The sequence below is a fragment of the Petaurus breviceps genome, unplaced genomic scaffold, assembly GCF_028583685.1.
Source record: "Petaurus breviceps papuanus isolate PSGF00001 unplaced genomic scaffold, PetGlider_PUasm1.0 37, whole genome shotgun sequence".
In the NCBI taxonomy this organism is placed as follows: Eukaryota; Metazoa; Chordata; class Mammalia; order Diprotodontia; family Petauridae; genus Petaurus; species Petaurus breviceps.
The window spans coordinates 59,027,688-59,049,557 of record NW_027186296.1 but is presented as its reverse complement, the minus strand read 5'-3'; the positions used below and the strand labels follow the sequence as shown (position 1 = coordinate 59,049,557).

General features: G+C 36.0%; 1 protein-coding gene across 5 annotated transcripts in view; it reads left to right on the top strand.

Moving 5' to 3' along the window:
- Nucleotides 1–21,870, top strand: part of CHD2 (chromodomain helicase DNA binding protein 2) — a 153,458-nt gene that overhangs the window by 84,092 nt on the left and 47,496 nt on the right. For all 5 annotated transcript variants that reach the window (XM_069098519.1, XM_069098521.1, XM_069098517.1 and 2 more), the window contains exons 21-29: nucleotides 1,005–1,167; nucleotides 2,121–2,273; nucleotides 4,476–4,547; nucleotides 7,865–8,014; nucleotides 8,883–9,031; nucleotides 10,816–10,912; nucleotides 11,573–11,665; nucleotides 16,077–16,250; nucleotides 19,624–19,799. In XM_069098519.1, the coding sequence (XP_068954620.1) occupies nucleotides 1,005–1,167; nucleotides 2,121–2,273; nucleotides 4,476–4,547; nucleotides 7,865–8,014; nucleotides 8,883–9,031; nucleotides 10,816–10,912; nucleotides 11,573–11,665; nucleotides 16,077–16,250; nucleotides 19,624–19,799 (1,227 nt within the window). The remainder of the gene's footprint in view (nucleotides 1–1,004; nucleotides 1,168–2,120; nucleotides 2,274–4,475; nucleotides 4,548–7,864; nucleotides 8,015–8,882; nucleotides 9,032–10,815; nucleotides 10,913–11,572; nucleotides 11,666–16,076; nucleotides 16,251–19,623; nucleotides 19,800–21,870) is intronic.

Here is a 21,870-nt window from a genome sequence, read left to right as displayed (position 1 = left end):
TTATATTTGAAAATTAATGTTTTAAAATTAGATGTCTCCATTAAAATAAAAAGTGAAAAAAGCATCCCATTTAGAGTTATGCTCAGTTAATAAGTAGTACATTTAAAAAAATAGCGTTTTTTCCCCCCGTCTTCTCTTGTTCCTCACAATCTACCAGAATTTGGAGTTCAGTATTTTTCAGTTGTTGTGACATGGGAAGGAATATATTAGTGAGAAAAAAAACAATAAGTCTTATTTAAGATATGTCTGTAAACAATGAACATAGAAAGTTCATTCTAAACTCTGTAAATAAGCTGAAATTGAGATTGTTTTCCCAGTTTGGCCCTGCTTTTGGAGCAGCTCTTTAACCTAAATAGGCTATCCTTCCAGTTAAGCTGAGATCTTGAAGGAATTTTACCTTGGTTCAATTTGTCCTTACTAACTTTGTGTTTTTTTAATGCTTCCATGCTCATAATCTTTTTTTCTTTTTGGATGGGAGGAAGAAAGTGAATGAGCTAAGAAATTTCACAGTTGAACAAAAGGAAAGGAAGGAGAAATGAAAACCATGCATCTATTGATGGAAATTAGAGGAGGGCATCAGTACATACATTTTTAGCCCAACAATTTGGCCATATCATTATATCCAGCCATTGTACTTAATATACTTTTTGGGGGGGGCGTGGTTTACAGGTCTATCATAGGTTCTAAATCCATTGTTCTGGATCTTGGAATTATGAAAACTTTCTGCACTTGATTGATCCTTGTTAAGATAACTTGAGAGAAGAAACTTCCTTCATTATTTGTTTTAAAATTTAATGTGAACCCATCATGGTCATGAAATTGAGATGCCTAAATAAAATGATGTATAAGATTATAGTTATGAAGGCCTAGAATGAATAGGAAAAACATTCATTTTTTCCCTTTTCCCATTTTTCTTTTCCTTGAAACCTTTTTCCTTTTCTCCCTCCCTTTGGCCTATTATATTTTAAAATTTGACCTGAAAATTTTATTACTGACATCCGCAGGTGGATTTTGACCAGGAATTACAAGGCCCTCTCCAAAGGGACAAGAGGTAGCACATCAGGCTTCCTTAACATTGTGATGGAATTGAAAAAATGCTGTAACCACTGCTACCTAATTAAGCCTCCTGAAGAGAACGAACGTGAAAATGGACAGGAGATTTTGCTGGTGGGTACTTACTCTCTGCATAATTAGTATCTTTTTAAAAAAATCTACAAACAAATCTACAACAAAATAAAATAAAATCTACAGCAACTCACCTATCCTAGCTACTGTCAAATTAGTCCCTTTCTTGTTTTAGAAATTTGGTTTGGGTGAAGCTTTTTTTTCTGTTCAATACCTTTTTATTTATTTGAAAAAATTTTTAAATAATCAAAGAAGAAATTAAGATTGTGGATTTTTTGTTTATGACTTAATTCTTTAGTTAAAAATACTTCATTCTGAGCATCACTTTATACTTAGTATAAGTGCTGTGGGAAAATGAAAAAATATACAATAAATAGCTCAGAGGACAAGGGACTTTTATGATTCTTCCTGAGATGCCAAGATTTATATAGATTAAAAAATTAATGTAATAAATAGAGATAGAGTAGGCAGTAAATTGCTAAAGTGATTATAATCAAGTGCCCCAGGTGAGAGAAATCAAAGTTAGAGAAGATGTAGGTTTGGGAATTATTCTCATAGAGACAATAATGGAAACCATTTAGATAAGCAATGCCTAATAGAGGAATTCTGGGAATACTAAAAGGCAGGAAGAGAAGAAGGAACTTCCCAAAAGAGACAGAGAAGTAAGAGCCAGGAAAATACAATAGCATGGAAGCCAGAAGAGGGAACAGTTTAGAAAAATACAAAACATTGATCACTGTTGTCAAATATCCTTGAAAAGTATGAGAACAGAGAAAAGACCACTGGACTGGTAACTTAAGAACATTTTTAGTAGAGTAATGGTGGTAGAAATCAAATTATAAAGTGATTATCAATGGAGAGGTATAGGCAGGTCCCAAACCAGATTACATAAAAATTGTTTATGAAAAGAAGAATCCTTTGAAGTCAAGCAGTTTTGTGCGTAGTAATGGGGAGATGTTTCAACCTCATGATTGGAATGACTTTTAGTTCTTCAGTCCCTGATCAGGAGCAGTGGGAAGCTGATCCTCTTAGACAAACTGTTAACAAGACTTCGAGAGAGAGGGAACAGAGTTCTGATCTTCTCCCAGATGGTGAGGATGTTGGATATCCTGGCTGAATACCTGACTATTAAACATTATCCTTTCCAGGTAAGTATATTCAGTAATTGAGGTTGCAAGCATACTTAAACTGACCCATAGTGGAAAAAAAATTAGTACTCTTTAAATTGTCCTAAATCTAGAAGTAAGTCTAAGAAGGGTCTTATTTCGAAATAAATTACTCTAGGCTTTCGCCTTAATAGAATATTCATATGAAGATCACTCTTTTTGATTTAAGAAAGAAAAAGCAAATATAAGGTGGTTTTCCTTTTTGCCTCTCTAAATAACGGAGAAGAAAAATTGGTTGTCTGATTTAGGAAACACAGGAACTCAAGAAGTGTAGTACAAAACAAAAAAACGTGACAGTAGGTTTTATAAATTTTCAGTGAACTTGGAATTGAATCTGGAGATGTAGCTGAATTTGAGCTAGTTCCTTTTTTGTTAGTCCACTGACTCTTGGCATAAGTTTTTGAGTAGAATATAGACTATCTACTACTTACTGACAATCATTCAGGTATTATCTTCTTGAGATTTACTCAGAAAAAAAATTTCATTATATGGATATTAATGGATTTTGGCAGAGATATCTCTAATCAATTTATAATGGTTTATATAGTATAGGTGAATATGTTTTGTTTTTATTTTTGTTTTTGCAGTGAATTGAGTGAAAGATTTGTTTCCAACTTGTTTGACTTTGACTGGAATGGCAATCCTGTCAACTAGTATCATAATTTATATATTAGTTGTTTTTTTTTTTATTTTTGTTGGAGGGTAATTGGGGTTAAGTGACTGGCCCAAAGTCACATGGCTAGTAAGTGTGTCAAGTATCTGAGGCCGGATTTGAACTCAGGTCCTCCTGTCTCCAGGGCCAGTGCTCTGTTCACTGTACCACCTAGCCGCCCCTATATATTAGTTTTAAAAGAACTTTTGAGTCAGAAGTTATCAGATTTTCTCTTCTTAAGTCCTACTCTCAGAGCCACCAACTGATCCTCTTCCAAAATGTTCTGAAGAACACTATTTAGAATTTCTAGGCTTTTGTGTTATTTTTCTTTAATAACTTTCTTTCAGTAGTGTTTTATAGTGTGGCTATTCCACAGAAATAGATTCTCTCTTAGGGTATCTAATCCCCCCATTACTTTCACTTTAGTGATTTATTGGATACCAAATAAAATCATAAGGTAATCTTATTCTCTTTGTGAAACCAACAATCCTGTTTCCTCTCTGTAAGAGCTGAGGTTGAACCTACTCCTTTTTCATTCTTGTGTCATACATAGTAGCTTAGGTCATTGGGTCACCTCCATTACTAGTAGCAATGAAGTAGAATTTTTTGATCTCAGAATGGGATACTGTAGATCATATTTCCTTTTAGCTGAAAAGTCAAATGGAATTTGTATTCTCTGCGAGAGAGAATGAAGTTTTAAGACGATGATATGGTCAGACTAAAGAACAACAGACTGGGAATTTACAGAAAAGTCAGGTTTATTTCTGACTTCTCCACCAGTTATGTGACCTTGGGTAATTTAAGTTCTCTAATCTTGGTTTCGTTTTCTATAAAATGGAGATGGTAATAGCTGTGTTACCCATCTCATAAAAATTGTGAGGTATAGAAATAAAATAGGTAAAAAATGTTTCATAAAATTTAAATATGCTTTGTGTAATATAACAAGCGGTGCGTGTATATACACACATGCATATGCATGTGCATGTACATATGTTTATAATACACATATGTTGTATGTTATGATATTTGTACTACTGTAGTAAAAAGTTTACTACAAGTAAAATTATTGTGATTTTTAAAAAAATTGCTTAAATCACTCATAAGCTTAGCAGGGTTTCCTTAGGAAATACTTTTCCCTAGGCACACATCATTGTCATAAGCCATATTGTTTCTCACTGCAAACTTATTTGGTACTTACAAGTATAATTAAAACAAAGCACTTAAGCAAGGATTAGGTTGCTATCATTTTTTCATAGTCCTTGATATAATTTCTGATCCTTAGATTGTTCTAAAAAAAATAGAACATTTTGAAACAGAGCCTCTGCGTTATGATCTTGTAATAAGAGATCCCATGTCATGGGGTGTGCTGCCTAAGCAGAGTCCTTACTTACATAGACCTAGCTAGGGCATTTAGTTTATTTTTAGTCTCTGCCTAGTGAGGACAAATGAAGGTTGCAAGTCTGTACTGTTTTCAGCTTTTGGTGCAGCTGGTCTTCCATGACTGTTAATTCTTTGCTGATTTATTTCTACAGCGTCTGGATGGTTCAATTAAGGGAGAAATCCGAAAACAGGCACTGGATCACTTCAATGCAGACGGATCTGAGGTATAGCATTCTCCATATAGCTTTGTTACTTGAACAGTTTAGACTCTAAATCAATTATATTAATTGCAGTTCAGATATATATCTAGTGCTTTGCAGTTTACAAAGTGCTTTCCCTACAATACTGTGAGGAAGGTAGTGGGGAAAGACTAAAATATAATATTCTGAGCTTTAGAAATTTATTACCACCATCTCCTTTTCTACCTTTAGAAAAGTAATAAGAATTCCCAAACCTTGACAAGATTACATGAATAATTTGTCTCTTAGAATCAAGTATCTTCATATTTATTTACCTTCCTGGGTTTGAATAATAAATAAATTCTGCTGGCAGCAATGTCATTGCTATATGGTTCAAGTGATAAAATTGCTGGGACATGGAGTACAGCAAGGCAAGAGGAGGGGTGAGTTAGCTAGGAGGATTAGCTTTGATGAGGTGATAGCATCAAAAGCTTATGTGTTAGAAAGAATCGAATTCTTCTTAGGGCTGTGCCACTCTTTGAATGTGGCTGAAGATGAACTATATGAGTTTCCTTTTGACTCATTTTCACTAGGAGAGAACAAGAAATGTATCATTTGAAAACATCTGTTTAAATTTCTATTGAGCTTCTTTTATACTACTATATATGTACTTATATTATTCCTGATGTTAGTTATAGGAATATTTTTCATCCAGTCAACCAGCTGGTCCCAGCTTTGTACTAAACCCTGTGGAGTATAAATCAATTAATCAGTACATATTAAGTGTCTACTTTGTGCCACTGTGCTAAGTATTGTTTCTTCTATTGTGGATTTTACAGGTGGAACAAGTGAAGTAATTAGAAAAAGTTTAAGAATATATGACAAATCAGTCGAGTGCTAAATTGTGTGGTTTTAGACTATAGATAGCATAGGATTTCAGAAAGCAAAAAGAATGGAATCTGTGGAGGTGTGAATGCAGAAGTGTGAGAGTGAAGGGGGCAGAGAATAAAACAAGAGGCAGAGAAACAGTAGGAAAACCAGATAAGTCATGCATCTCTGGGGGAGGGATGTCAGTAATTCCTGAAGCCAGAGTATGTTTTGAACACAGGGACAGATTTAATTTCCTTCCATCTGTAGGGCATAGAACACTCTTAAAATAATTGTGTGTGTTCATCAGTAATGGTACTCTTTTTGCTTTGAGGCCAAGGGTGGGGATCCTGTGGGCATTGGCATGTTTTCATTTGGCATAAAGCAAAGCATGGAAGACCAGTTAGTTGTCAGATTTGTTATGAAGAGGATTCCATTCATATATGAGTGAGACCAGATGGTCACTGAGGTCTCTCCTAACTCTCAAATTCTGTGATTTTTGTGGACTGAATAAGATAATGTTATTTTGGGTACTATTGTACTATTGTAGTAAAAAGTTCTTTACTCTCTGTGGCTATACTGGCTAAACTATTCAGAGCAGAACTTATAAAGATTTAAAAATAAAAGGTAGTTGATGAGCTTTGGATACTGGTTGAATACCTATTATCTCTCACTTCTTTCCTTCTCTTCCCCCCCCCCCGCCCCGCTCCTCTCTGTGTCTCTATTTCTGTCTCTCTTCTTTTTCTCATTTTCTTATAAAGTCTTATATTACCCGTTTCTACTTAAAAAAACACATGATCTGAACATTTTATATTTCTGTCTTCAAGAATAGAAATAAAATTATGTTGCTTTTTTGCTGTGGGATAGAGGAAAGCCTTAGTAGACAAATCTAATCCATTGAGTTTTGGACTTACTTTGCTTTTTTGGAGGGGGAGGGTGTCTTTCCTCCTAAAGTGAGAAGTCCCATCCAGAGTATCCTGTGTTGTTATTTTCTGAATGGAAAGACTTAGTCCTGTCCTTTTTTTCATGAAACCCTTGAGATCCTGCTGGTCAAATCCTTACTGGGTACACTGGCTGTGGCTTAGCCACCCACTTTCCATATTTCCATGCTAACAAACACGACTGCTAATTGGAAAGTGAAGACTATTTTATCATCATCATTCATGCAAAACTGCGATAATCTTTTACTTATATTTATATAAATATGTGTGCACACATTCATAATATATATGTATAGTACATATGTATATTATATATACACATATATACATAGTGATATGTATTTCTCATATAAGTATATAAATACATTAAAATGTAACCATGACCCCCACCTCACAAGTACTTGAAGATAGACATCTGGATAAGCATTTTCTTCCTAATATACTTTTCATTCTTCATATTTCTTTTTTTTTAAATTGATTAATTTTTAGTTTTCTACATTCACTTCCATAAGATTTTGAACTCTAAGTTTTCTTCCCCTCCCTGCCCTCCCCCTTCCCCAAGGCAGTGTGCTATACATATACATTCACATTAAATATATTTTCACATTAGTCATGTTGGAAAGAAGTAGAAACAATGGGCAGAACCATGAGAAAGAAGAAACAAAAAAAGAGAGTAAATAGTATGCTTCAATTCTCCATAGTTCTTTTTCTAATGTGTATAGTATCATGAGTCTTTTGGAGTTGTTTTAGATCCTTGCATTGCTGAGAAGAGCTAAGCCTGTCGCGTTCTTTGTATTTCTTTGTGCACTTCCAAATCCTGATTTTGAAGTGTTTCAATGTAATTTCTATTGTTCTTATGACCATGACATATGATTCACATATAAACCTCTTTGCCATTTTACAGACTGGTTTTTTTCTATGCTTGTACCCTTATCTTAAATATGCATACCCTTCTGTACTTTATCTTCCTATTGCTGTAATCTATTTGATATTCCTATGTTCTTTACTAGTCCTAAGTAATGAATAAACATTCACACATGAAAGTATTTTCATGTGCTATTTTATATTGACTATTTTACTGAATTTTATCCACCACAGAAAAGTGAATGAAGAAAAAAACTCTTGTGTTAAGCGCATTGTTTGTGATTATGTAATTACATGTCTTTGGATGTGTTAATGAAAAGAGCGTTGGAATTAGAGGCTCTGAGTTTGAATTCTGGTTCTGCTACTCAGCTGTTATATGATGACTGTCAAGTAATTCTCCCTCTCAGGGTCTTGGTTTCCTCATTTTTTAAATATGGGTACTACAGTGCCTATTGTGCTTTTTCAGGCCTTAACACCTCCTTTCACAAACTACTTACTCTTTCCTCTTTTATGATGAAATTTCACTTTGCCATCAGGTCCTGGACATTCTTTTAGCTTTCATAAAGTTTGCCCATCATATCTTACTTTTCTTCACAACTGCAGGGGTTTCCAGGGATACAGGGCTTATTGGAGTATGAAACTGTTTCTGAGACAGACACGACATAAAGTGGTGTATTGCCTTATGTACAGGACTTCTGCTTTCTGCTCTCAACACGGGCGGGTGGCCTAGGAATTAACTTGGCTTCAGCGGACACTGTGGTTATCTTTGACTCTGACTGGAACCCCCAGAATGACTTACAAGCACAAGCCCGAGCACATCGGATTGGACAGAAGAAACAGGTCAGAGGAGATGTCATGCTATCTCTAGCTTTAGTCTTTGCAGGGATTCAGCCCTTTTATGACCATGTGTAAACTAATGTGTCCCAAAAGTTTTAGTGCGGTTGTAAGCAATTAAAGGTGTGACTTTTGGGATACCTTGTGCTTTCATCCTATTTTATATCATTTCAGCTAGGCTAGACATCTGCTGTATATTAATAAAAGATAGTGCCTTTTTGCTCTTAAATGGATTTCCTAAAACACATGCGCGCGCGCACACACACACACGTAAAAATGTATAGATAGTGCATCCTCCACTGAGGCTTCCTGTGAGCTTTACCTTAAAGATGGTATTATTTTGCATGGATATAGGACAGATAATTTCTTCCCTTACTATGTTTGTGTAACCATTACCTATTATTCTCTTCAATGAGCCCTTTTCCTTGTTTTTGCCACTAGTCAGATACTCTCATACATATTATAGTTAGAAGTACTCTATGGATGGCTTTTCATGGAGCATTTCATTTAATAATAGAAAGTGTAGAAATCCATCTGTGTATATCATATGTTTGTTGATATAGTTGACTCAAAAAGACCATTTTTGTTTTGTCTTCAATATTTCTTTGATTTTTTTTTGCAGTGTGTTCATTAATAGCAGTCTTTATACCTTTATTTAATACTTTTATTTAAAATGAGTATCTGCTATAATGAAAATACATATCTGATTAAGACTGCCACTTGAATGAGTAGAATACAATAATTTACAATTCAAGAAGAATAGAACTGAGCTTTTCCCCCTAAATGAGGCATCACATCAGTTGTTCTGTGGGTAGCTCTAGAGAATTTACATAATATATGTCAGGTATAATCCTCACTTTACCTTTCTCTACAGGTGAACATTTACCGCTTGGTTACAAAGGGGACAGTAGAGGAGGAGATCATTGAACGAGCCAAAAAGAAGATGGTGTTGGATCACTTAGTGATCCAGCGTATGGATACCACAGGCCGTACTGTCTTAGATAACAACTCGGGAAGGTCAAAGTAAGTACCAAAAGGAGGGAGTGAAAGAGATCCAACTGAATGTAGGCTTTAGACTATGTGTTGTCAATCAGATGTCACTGTCCCTGACATGAGGAGTTCATTCAGAAGTCATGTTGGAAATTCCTGCTACTGAAGAAAAATACATTAACATCTGTGTTGTTGTTGTTTTTTGTGTGGGGGGAGGGTTGTTTTTGTTTCCTTGATTTCTCTTTTTTCTATACCTAACACTTGTTCCAATTATTTTCTCATGGATTTTACTATCTTCTCTTTTTGTTTCCTGATCTTTCCTTTCCTTTCAATTCAATAAGCATTTCTTAGGTGCCAATGTAGGATGTGTTAGGTAAATAAAGATAAAAAATCAATAATTGTCTTCTATTGAGGGAATGCAACGTGTAACACAGATAAGTAAATACAAAAGAAATCCAAAGCAGTTACAAAGTAAATTGCAGAGAGATCACTAGCAATTGGAGAGTATGAAGACCTCATAGAATAAGTGGTACTTGAATTAATGACCCTTGAAGGAAGCCAAGCATTCTAAAAGGTGGAAGAGAAGAGAAAGAATGTGCGCCCAGGCTGGAAGTCAGCCAGAGTGAAGGTGCAGTATTGTATACTGTAGAGCAGTGTGGCTGGAAGGGAGTGTTTGGGAAGGAGGAAGATGTTTAGTAAACCTAGAAAGGAAACCTGAATCCAGACTGTGGAGGGTTTCAAGTACCAGAGGAGTTCGTATTTAATCCCAGGGAGTTGCTTCTTGGTCAGGAAAGTAAGATCTGTCCTTACAGGAATCTCTGCCTCTGTAAGCTACCAAGCAACTGTAATAGGAGTTTTAACATTTCCCTACCAGACTGTAATCCCAGACACACTTTTAATCAGCACAAGTAAATCAACTAGAATCCAAATCCTTTTAAAAATGTTTGTGTTTGGATTCTTAGTTTCTTTCATTTAACTATTGATGTGATATTGAAGACAAGGATGATATAGAAAGTAGGAAAAAGTATATTTAATTGTCTTTAGAAAAGAGGACAACTATTTCTTAGTAGCTGTGCATACTTCAAATTGTATTTTCTGGTATGGTGGTTGGGTTTTTATTTTTTACTTTTTTGTTACAGGAAGAAGGGATATAGATTTGAATTAGATGTTTATATTATTTGGGCACAAAAAAGGGGCTGACTTGAATCTGTTTGTTAATATATATGGAAATTTCAGTATATGGAATGAATTTGGTTGGTAAAAGCTTCATTCATTTGTATGTGGTTGAACTCAAGCAATTGGAAAGATATTTTGTGATTGGCACCCCATTGGGCAAATTATTTGTTTATTTATTTTTTAAAAGCAATTGGGGTTAGGTAACTTGCTCAAGGTTACACGGCCAGGTGTTTCTGGGTGGGTGCTAAGTGTCTGAGCCCGGATTCAATTCCAGGTCATCCCGACTCTGGGGCCCGTGCTCTTACTGGCTGTGCTACCTGGCCGACCCTGGGCAAATGATTCTTAAGGCCAAAAGTATGTGAGGAATTTCTTTCCTCAGAGTCCTTTAGAAATACTCCTTGATGAGCAAGGTAACTGCTGAGGAAAACTTGGAAATGCCCTTGTCTTCATTTTATTCATACTCCATAGAGTGAGACTACTTTAACAACCCTCCATTGTATTGATGAATAAGGTATCTAAAGAGACTAAAGCTGTATCTCTCATGGTTGGGATAGTATAGAATATTTTTCTTGGGAATGTGTTAGGAAAGGGTGGATATGTTAAGTATTTCAGATCACAACTACCTTTTCCCCTCTCTGCAGTTCTAATCCTTTCAACAAAGAAGAACTAACAGCTATTTTGAAATTTGGAGCAGAGGATCTCTTCAAAGAACTGGAAGGGGAGGAGTCAGAGCCTCAGGTAATTAAACATTGGGAAATGGGTGTATATGTGTGTGTGTGTGTATAGTTTAGTATATATGTATCTATGTATTACGTATGAGTTTTACTTAAAAATTGTTCAGGAATAAATATTACTTAAGGAAACTAGCCAATTTTACTTTATTTTGTCTGAGTTTCTATAGAATTAAATGGGACAATTTGAAGAATGGTGATGAAGAATCTGTCTTTTTGCCTAATGGTGTCTTTAGAAAATTAATTAGTCTTTTTGCTGAGTTTTAACTTAATTATTTGTGTTCCAAGTTCTCTTCAGCAATTAAGATTAGGTTTGAAAGTTATAGAGATGATAAGAAATGGGGGAGTTGGAGAACAAATTTTTGTGGTTGTTGGCCTGGGCACATTGGTACTTTTTTTTTTTTTAAAGCAATCAGGGTTAAGTAACTTGCTCAAGGTTACATGGCCAGTTATTTCTGGGTGTGGTGCTAAGTATCTGAGCCCAGGATTCGATCCCCAGGTCATCCCGACACTGGAGCCGGTGCTCTTACTCACTGAGCCACCTGGCTGCCCCCACATTGGTACTTTTTAATGAATGCATCAATACTTTTAATATCACTTTATTGAAGAGTGCTATTTTTTAATAAGCTTAGTTAAAATTATGTGTTTGTTGCTCTTAAACTCCTAGGAAATGGATATAGATGAAATTTTACGATTGGCTGAAACCAGAGAGAATGAAGTGTCAACAAGTGCAACAGATGAGCTTCTATCACAATTCAAGGTATGGAGCCAGTGTTTAGTTCTTTGTAACAAAATGTCTTTGTTATTGGAGTTTGGTTTAATTGTGAATCTCCATTTTTGTTATTCCATGGAGTATAAAATAAAGGCTTTTGTGATAATGAAAAATAAAGCCTTTTTGTAAATTTAATTAACACATCCATAATTTATAGGTATCATACCTTACGTGTTTTTGCCAACTTTGCTTTTTTATGGTATCTTACCCACTTTGTGATGTCTTCTGCCCCAAACCATTAGTTTTCCAGGTTGAAAATTATATTCCTGGAGTTTGATGCTACTTCCTGAATCTTTAAATGTCTTATAATATAATTTAAAAAATGAGAAATTTGGAATAATTTTTTTCATGTAAGACAATATTATTGCTACTAAATAATAGATATCATGACTAGTAGTAATATTAGCTATTATTTTTAGTAATAATGCTGTTCATAGTATGAATAATATTACTATTATTAGTAGTAACAATAGCTAGCATTTGTTTAGCCCTTTAAAATTTGCAAAATGCTTTACAAATATTATCTCCTTTGAGCCTAACAATAACTCTATGAGGTAGGCCTTGTTATCACCATTACAGATGAAGAAACTAAGGCAAACAGGTTAAATGACTTGCCCAGGGTCTCATATACCTACTAAGTGTCTGAAGCTAGCTCAGCATTTTATTCACTGTACCACCTACATGCAAAATTTTTACTTGGTACTTTCTTTAGACATTAAGGTAATAAAGTTAAAATTCATAGTAGTTAACAGAATATTATATTGTATGTCTATAATAAATTGTGTATAGCAAAAAAAATAAATGTCCATTTCGCAAAGCTTGAATCTACATTTCTCTGATGTTGTTTGACTATTTTAATTAACCTTAAGATTAACATTGAGTTGACTTAGATCAGTATTCACTCAGTAGCATTAAAAAGAACTAGTTCTATAAAGTTTTATCCTAGCCCTCATGAAGACACCAGGAACCTGCCTCACATTACCTCCAGAAACATGTAGGGTTTTCTTACAGGAAACTCATCCATAGTAAAGTGGTGGCCCATGTTATAAATATAACATAAGTATCAGCATTGCTACATCACACTATAAATAGTGAAATTTGAGTTCTCACTAGAAACTTGATTTCTTCATCTTACTTGTAGCCACTTCACCTCCATTGGCCTCAGTTTCTGCATCTGCAAAATGACAAGGTTGGATTTCTTGTTCATTCCTCCTAGCTTCTCAGCATCATCCTTCTGTCTTTCTTTCTCCTGGCCACAAAACCAGAGTATTCTTATGATTTAGGAAAACTAATTCCTCTGTCTTTGCCCTTAATCCCACTTCCTCTCATCTTTTCTAGTTCTTTTGTCAGACCTTTGTCTCTTCCTTATTATCTTCAGGCTTTCTTTCCTTTCTCCCTATAGTCATTCTCAGATTTCCCTATTCACAAAAAGACCTTGCCTGTTTCTCTTCTGGCCCTGTCCATTTACCATTTCTTCTCTCTCCTCATTATTGCTAAACTGGTTGAAAAAACTGTCTATAACTAATGCCTCTACTTCCCTGTTACATACACTTGTTTCACTTTCTTACTATTGGGCTTCCACTCCCAACTGTTTTACTGAAACTACTTTCTTTAAGGTCACCAGTGACCACCTGATCATGAAATCTAATGGTCTGTCTTAAGTCCTTGTATGCTTTGACCTTTTGGCAGTTTGACATTTAGACTGCACCCTCTTACTGTAGGCAGTTCTGTCTTCAGTTTTCAGGGACAAACTCTTAGGGTGCTTTGAATTGCTTTTCTAAACCTTCTTCAATTGACTTACTGTCCTCTTCTTGACCTCTTAATGTACATGTGCTCTGTATGTTCTCCTTTTGCAGTATCATTGAGTTTCACAGATTCATTACTACCTGTATGTAGATGATTTACTTAATAATATGCCAGACTATTTGATCTGTTTTTTTTTCAGAGCTCCAGACCTTCATTTCTACCTGAGTGTCCTACCGGAATGGGCATTGGACACCATCTTTATTCACATATACTGTAGTTTACTAACCCTTCTTTTTTAAATTTTTTAAAATTTATTTTTGATTTGTGAAATAAGGATTTCCATAACATAGAATTAAAAAAAAGATGATTGCACATGAAACTGCAACTCTATTATGTACAACTTTCCTTTCGAATACATAATAAAGTTATCATGTAACTTCCTTTTTTTTCTCTTCCTTCCCCCCTCCCCCCACCCCCGCCATGGCTGTCATTAGACACAACTGTTTGTGTGTGTATTTAAAATCATTCTATACATACTTCTGTTTATCAGTTTTTTCTCTTATATGTAGAGCTCTACATATTTCACTCATTCTGCAAACATTTATTAAGGACCTCATTTAAGTGATAGTGGAAAGGAGAGCAAGGTGACTTTAAAGACAGGAAAACTTGGGTTCACGAACTGTTTCTAATGTATGCTGGCTGTGTTACCCTGGGCAAGACATTTAACATCTCAGTGCCCTAAGCCACATCTCTCCAGGTTTCTGAACAAGAGTGTGACATGGTCCAGTCTGTTTATTAGGATAGTTATTTGCTGTGTGGAGGCTTTTTTGGAGAGTGGAGAGGCTAAGTAGGGGGACTAGGAGGCTATTACGATAGTCAGTAATAAACATCTCTCTTAAGTGCCAGCTATATGCCAGGCACTATTCTAAACTCTGGACATAAAAAAGAGGGCAAAAAATAGTTCCTGCTCTCATGTAGCTCACAGTCTAATGAAGGAGACAACATGCAAATACTTACGTACAAATAAGCTACACACTGGATAAATTAGGGAAAATCCTCAGAAGAAAAGCACCAGAATTAAGGTAGAATAGTTAAGACTTCCTGTAGAGAGCAGTATTTTAGTTGAGACTTGAAGGGATCCTGGAATGGAGATAGGGAGTATAATAAAACAAGTTAATATAAGAATGTAATATAATACAAGTTGAGGGCATGTAAGTGGAGAGAAGAGGGCACATGTAAGAAATGTAGTGCTATCTGGTAGGTCTTTACAACTGATTTGATATAGGGGATAAGAGAGAAGATGACTCTGGGTGGTTGGGAGAGTGACAATACTTTCAGGACAAAGCATGAAGTTTGTAGGAAAGACAGGGTTAGTATAGGAAAGGTGATGAGTTTTGGTCTTTGGCATTCTCCTATATATTATTCTCTCCCAGGAAGCAGCTTTCAGTAGATATGAAAAAATATCAAATGGCAAAGTATGAAATCACTTTGTCTTTCACATACATACAAATGTATAAGGTTGCTCTAGTTTATTATTCTTGAATATGTCATGTCAAGGTTTCCTTTTCTTTTTTTTTTTTAAAGCAATTGTGGTTAAGTAACTTGCCCAAGGTTACATGGCCAGTTTTTGTGTGTGTGTATGTGTGTGGGTGTTAAGTATCTGAGGCTGGAACCGATCCCGGGTCCTCCTGACTCTGGGGCTGGTGCTCTTACTCACTGTACCACCTAGCTGCCCCAAGGTTTTCTTTTCTTAAACCTAAAATAAAGTCCTTTTCCTAAAGTCAGTTTTCTGAATTGATGACACTCATTCATTCTGAATTGGGCAACAACTTGATATACTTTGCTAGCAGGGCAGAACATTTGAAGTTCAAAATGAAAAATTTCACTTTCAATTCGCTGGGTTCTAATATTTGGTATTTTAATTAAATGTCAGTAGAACATCCAATGTGATAAGGAAAACTTTTGCTTTGAATTTTGCACTCTAAACAACTTGACAAACTTTTTGAATATCAGTTTATCACATTGATAGAAGTATCAATATTAGTTTATTATGGACTAATAAATGGAGATCAGCATTTATATCTTAGTGAAAATTTGACAATATCAGACATCTTAAGTGATTCAAGTATAAAACATCAAGACTTTTGTTTTCATATTTGTGTTTAGTCTTTTCAAAAGCTCTAATGAGGGATATTTTAGAGAAGGAAATTAGTATGGTGATACTATATGTATAAAGATAACATAAATGATGCTCATCTTCTGATTTTTTTTTAATTAAAATTTTTCTTTGACATTCTACCATAAGTTTTAGAAACTAAGAAAAAGTATGTGTGACAAAATAGGTGGGTAAGGAAGAGATGGCACTTTATCCTGTAATAGCAGGGAGGATCTAAGTAACTTTTTTATTTGCTATCCAGTGGGGGAAAACCTCCTGCTCATTGACTTAAAGGGAGAATGTTACTTCAGAACTGTTCATCCAAGGGAACAAGGCATCTTGGAATTTCAGCTTCTTGTTATTCTGAGTCATAGCATGCTATTATCTTGATAGAAATATAAAGGTCAGATCTGAAACACTGAATAAACTTAAATGTTGCCAGGTTTTTACCATTGGAAGGTGCTGTCATTTTGAAAGTGGTGAGTCTTTTCTTTTAAGGTCGCCAATTTTGCAACCATGGAAGATGAGGAAACTGAATTGGAAGAACGATCCCATAAGGACTGGGATGAGATCATCCCAGAGGATCAGAGGAAGAAAGTAGAGGAGGAGGAACGACAGAAAGAGTTAGAAGAAATTTATATGTTGCCCCGAATTCGGAGCTCTGCGAAAAAGGTACATTGTTTTGGGATGGAATGGAATCTTTTGGGTGGATGGATCTACGACCATATAAATTTATAGATTTGGATTGTGCATTTCATTTAAATTATAAGCAAAATCCTTGGATTTGTTTTTATATATATGTATTATATGATGAAGATGTTTTGATATATGTATTCCTTCTTAAATTTAATTAAAAATTTTTTCAACTTTATTAATTTTTGGAGGCAATTGAAGTTGTTACTTGCCTAGGTCACATAGCTAGTAAATGTCAGAAATAGGATTTTAACTCCAGTCCTCCTGACTCCAGGACTAGAACTCTATCCACTGTGCCACCTAGCTGCCCCCAGTCCTTTTTTGAGGTGGAGGACCATAGAGAATAGGAGACATGATTACAGAATAATAGGATAGGCAGTTAAATATCATGAGTAGAATTTGGCGGTGGTATCATAACTCTTCCTTGGTTATTCATCTTATCCCTTTAGATATTGTCTTCCATCTCTCCATAAAGCCCTATAAAGCAGGCATGTAAACATTCAGAGTAATGCAGAGAAAGAACTTTTTACCCCCCATCTAGGGCCATTCATCTATGGGGAAAAAATATAATCATCAAAAGGCCCCATAAATAGGAAAAAAAAAGTTCTTTAATGAGAGGGAATAAAAAAATCATCTTTGTAATACTTTACTATACTGGGCAGCTAAGTGGTGCAGTCAATAGAGCACCGGCCCAGGAGTCAGGAGGACCTGAGTTCAAAAAGTTCAAAAGACACTTAACATTTACTAGCCATGTGACCTTGGGCAAGTCACTTAACCCAATTGCCCTGCTTTCCCACTCCAAAAAAAAAGCAAAAAAAAATACTTTACTATGCAGAGCACTTTACTTTTGTTATCTCATTTGATTCTCACAACAACCTTGTGAGGTAGGTGCTATTATTATCCCCACTTTATAGATGAGGAAACTGAGGATGAGAGAGATTATGTGACTTACCCAGGGTTATACAGCTAATAAATGCCTCCGGCATTTATTAATAACTTTTTTTTTTTAGAAATAACTCAGTTATTTCTAACCCTGACTCCAACATTCTATCCACTGCATTACCTAACTGCTTGAAAAAAAAGTATTTCACCAGTATATAGTTTTAATTCAAAATTAGAATATAACTTTATTGAATAAATAAAACTCCCTGTAGAAACTTTTTTCCAAGTCCAATGAACAAGCATTTATTAAAATGCCTGTTATGTGCTAAGGACTATCCTAAATATTGGGAATATAAAGAAGGCAAAAGATAGTCCCAGCTTTCAAAAAACTAAAATTCTAATGAGGGAAGCAATATGCAAATAATTATGCAAAACAAAACAGATAAAGCATAAAATTGAGATAACAGATAGAATGCTCTAGTATTAAGGGGGATCAGGAAAGACTTCCTGAAGAAGGAGGGAGACCATGAGACAGGGATGGCAACTGAAAGAATTCTAGATATGGGGATAGCTAATGAAAATTCATGGAACTAGGAAAAGGAGGATCTCATTCAAGAAACAACAAGGATGGGGTGGCTAGGTAGCACAGTGAATAGAGCACCGGCTCTGGAGTCAGGAGGACCTGAGTTCAAATCTGACCTCAGACACTTAACACAAAGAAGAACTAGCCATGTGACCTTGGGCAAGTCACTTAATCCCAATTGCCCCCCTCCAAAAAAAAAAAGTAACAGCAAGGAGGTCAGTATCAGTGGGTTACTTTGTATATGTAGTAGTAAGGTGTAAGAAGACTAGAAAAGTAGGGTGGGCCTGGTTGTGAATAGCATTGAATACTTAATAGGATTTTATATTTGATTGAGGGAGTTACTGGAACTTATATTTTATATATTTATTTATTTTTGCTTTTTTGGAGGCGGGAAGGCAGGGCAATTGGGGTTAAATGACTTGCCTGAGGTCACATGGCTAGTACATGTTAAGTGTCTAAGGCTGGATTTGAACTCAGGTCCTCCTGATTCCAGGGCTGGTGCTCTATTCACTGCACTACCCTAGCTGCCCCTACTGGAATTTATTAAATAGAGGGGTGACATGGTTAGACTTGTGCTTTAGGAAGATCATTTTTGATAGCTGAGTGAGGGAAGAATGAACTATATTGGTCAAAGACTTGAGGCTTGGACTAACTAGAACACTGTTGCAGTAGTCCAAGTGTGAGGTGATGAGGGTGTATGGGAAAGAAGTTACAAAGGTAATATTGACAGAAGACTTGGCTACAAATTGGAGGGGTGAGTAAAAGTGAGGAGTCAAAGATGACACATCATTAACAGCAGCAGCAATACCTGATATTTATATAATGCTTGCTGTGTGCTAGGCACCATGCTAAGTGGTTTACAATTATTATCTCGTTTGATCTTCACAACAACCCTAATTTTATCACCATTTTAGAGTTGAGGAAACCAAGGTAAGCAAAGGTTAAATGACTTGCCTGGGCCACAGAACTAAAAAATGTCTGAGGCTGGATTTGAACTTAGGTTTTCTTGCCTCCCAAGTCTAGTGCTCTCTCCACTGTGCCACCGAGTTGCCATATAGATAATGATTGAATTTATAGGAGCTGATGAGATTTCCAAGTAAAATGGTAACTGGGAGAAGAGAATAGGCCACACAGTAGAGTCCTGTGGAACACTGAGGATTCGTGGCTGTGCCCTGGAAATCCAGGAAAGGGGATTGAGAAGAATTGGTCAAAGAGACTAATTAATGTTCTGAAAACCTAGAGTGGTCTAGAAAATTGGATATTGGGGAAAAAGTTCGTTAAATTTGTTGATTAGGAGATCATTGGTAACTTTGGAGAGGGCAATTTCAGTTATACAATGAGTTCAGAAGCCAGAATACAGTGTTAAGAAACAGAGAAAATAAAGCGGAGACACTTGATTGTTGACAAGCTTCTCAAGGGGAGGAGAGATAAGGGATGATAACTATGGGGATGGATGTATCAAGTAAGGATAGAGAAGACGTGGGCATGTTTGTGTGCAGTAGGGAGGCAGCCTTTATTTGTACCTTTTCACTCATGGTTATATTAACATATATTTGTATGATATATATGCATATATATAATAATGTTACAAATATAAACTTTGTTAATATCATTTATATCACTTAAACACTTAATATTTAGATAGCCATAGTTTATAATATACTTTCACATATATTCTGATTTGATCCTTACACCAACCCTGTGAGATTACAAGGTAGGTATCATTATAACTCCATCATACGGATCAGAAAACTGGAAAAATAACCTGCCCAAGTTCCAGTAGCTCCTTAGTGGCAGAAATAAAGCTCAAATTTAGTTCTTTAAGTCATAGCTAAATAATGGGCTTCCATACTTGATACACTGTCACCCTGCTTCTGGCTCTTTCAGGCTCAGGCTAATGATAGTGATTCAGATGTTGAGTCCAAAAGAAGGGCCCAGAGATCTTCTGGTTCAGAGAGTGAGACAGATGACACTGATGATGATAAGAGGCCAAAGCGCAGAGGACGTCCTCGGAGTGTCAGAAAAGACCTTGTAGAGGGATTTACAGACGCTGAGATTCGAAGGTTAGTAGAGGCTTCAAGTCATGTTTGTTTCAAATCATATGCTACTTTGAGTGAATAAATAGCATATGAAAGCTGTCAGTCTGCAACCAGTAATTTGCCTTGATTGATTAAAATTATGGCCGTATATGTGGATTCTAATACCACAAAAGAATGGAATAGAGCCCCTCCTGTAAGGCATAGACTTCAGTCTTCTGATGATTCTGTGTCTTGTTCAGGTTTTCTTGTTACTCATTCTTTCGTTACTACTAACATTATTTGACAAAAGCAAAAAAAAATTCTGAATGAACTGGCCATCTCTCCATTAAAATAATTGGTATTATGCATGGAGAAATTTTGTATGTGTTCTAGTGGCTACAATGAAGGTAATATTATTTATTTTGAGAACTTCCTATTCTTGTATCTCTTCTTTTATATTCCTCTTAAACCTATTCTTGTCCTCATATCCTCCAATCACTCCACCCTTTTCTGCTCTTTGCTATGGCCTCATGTTCCTCCTTTTGAAATTTGACCCTTTTGTTATCAAGCTTAACTTGACACTGTCTTCTGACACCCCTTATCCTTTCCTGTTGCTACATATTCCTTACCAGTTCCTACCCCTAGGCTAGCCCCATTATTACTTCATTCTCTGTTTTTGAGTACTACCCCAAAACTTTAATTTTTTTTATCCTTTGGCTTTTTTCTGTCTGCAAACATACTTAGGTTTCTACCACCCTTAAAAAAGTCAAGTAAACTTGACCTTGCTCTCCTTTATTTCCGAGGTAAACTTAAAATAATAAAACAACACTCAGTCCTCTTTCCTCCATCCCCTATTTATACACATAGGGAAAAACCAAACCAAATTAATTTATATTCATTGTCTCGAGTTCCTCACCTTCTACTTACTTTTTATTCACTAGTAATCTGGTGACCCCCTCCTTTGATTAAAATTTCTTTTTCAAAGTTTATCATTGACTTCTTAATTGACTGACTTTTTCTCAGTCCTTGTACTAGGTGATTTTCTATCATTTTTGACACTACTGATCACTTTTTTTTTTTAAAGCAATTGGGGGTAAGTAACTTGCTCAAGGTTACATGGCCAGTTATTTCTGGGTGTGGTGCTAAGGTATCTGAGCCCGGATTCAATCCCCAGGTCATCTCTTACTCGTTGAGCCACCTGGCTGCCCCTAAGCAATTGGGGTTAAGTAGCTTGCTCAAGGTTACACAGCTAGGTGGGTGGGTGCTAAGTGTCTGAGCCCGGATTCGATCCCCAGGTCATCCTGACACTGAGGCTGGTGCTCTTACTCACTGTGCTACCTGGCTGCCCTACTGATCACCTTTTAAATACTTTCTTCTCCCTTGACTTTTATTATACTGCTTGTGTCTGTTTTTGATCCTACTTGACTGTCCCTTCTCAGTATCCTTTGCTGAATCATCATCCATGTCTCACGCATACTCACTCAAGTATACTTAAATCCTAGGACTCTGTCCTAGGCCATTTTCTCTTCTTCCCTTAGACTTTCTCTTGTAGTTAACTCCTATCAGTTTAGTTTTTTGTGCAGATGACTTCCAGATTTATATATCTAGCCCTTATCTCCTGAGTTCCATTCTCACATGACCAACTACCTCCTAGACATTTCTACCTCAGTGTCCCATAGGTATCTCAAACTCAGAATGTCCAAAATGGAGCCCATTTTCCCCTTTGCCTCCCTTTTCTTCATCACTTGCCTGCTTACAGTGATCTAATTTTATAACTTCAAAGAAATCCCGGGCTCTTCATATTCCTTCAGCTCAGACACCTCAGCTCACTGCTCTGAATTTTGCTTGGCTATGTGTATATGTTCCTACCTACACCACTAAAGAGCTTAGTCTTTGGTTCCACTTTTGTCTTTATACCCCCCACTTCCTAGCATAGCACCTTATATAGCCGGCACTTACTAAGGGACTGTTGAATTGACATATACTGTTGTTAGACCAATTTCTTACAGCCTTTCTTTTTAAAAGTGCTATAAACTGAGTGTTTCTTATCTTACTGGTGCCAAACCACCTTTATCCCCCAGCTCCATATTTCTTGCCTGCACAGATTGCTGACAGT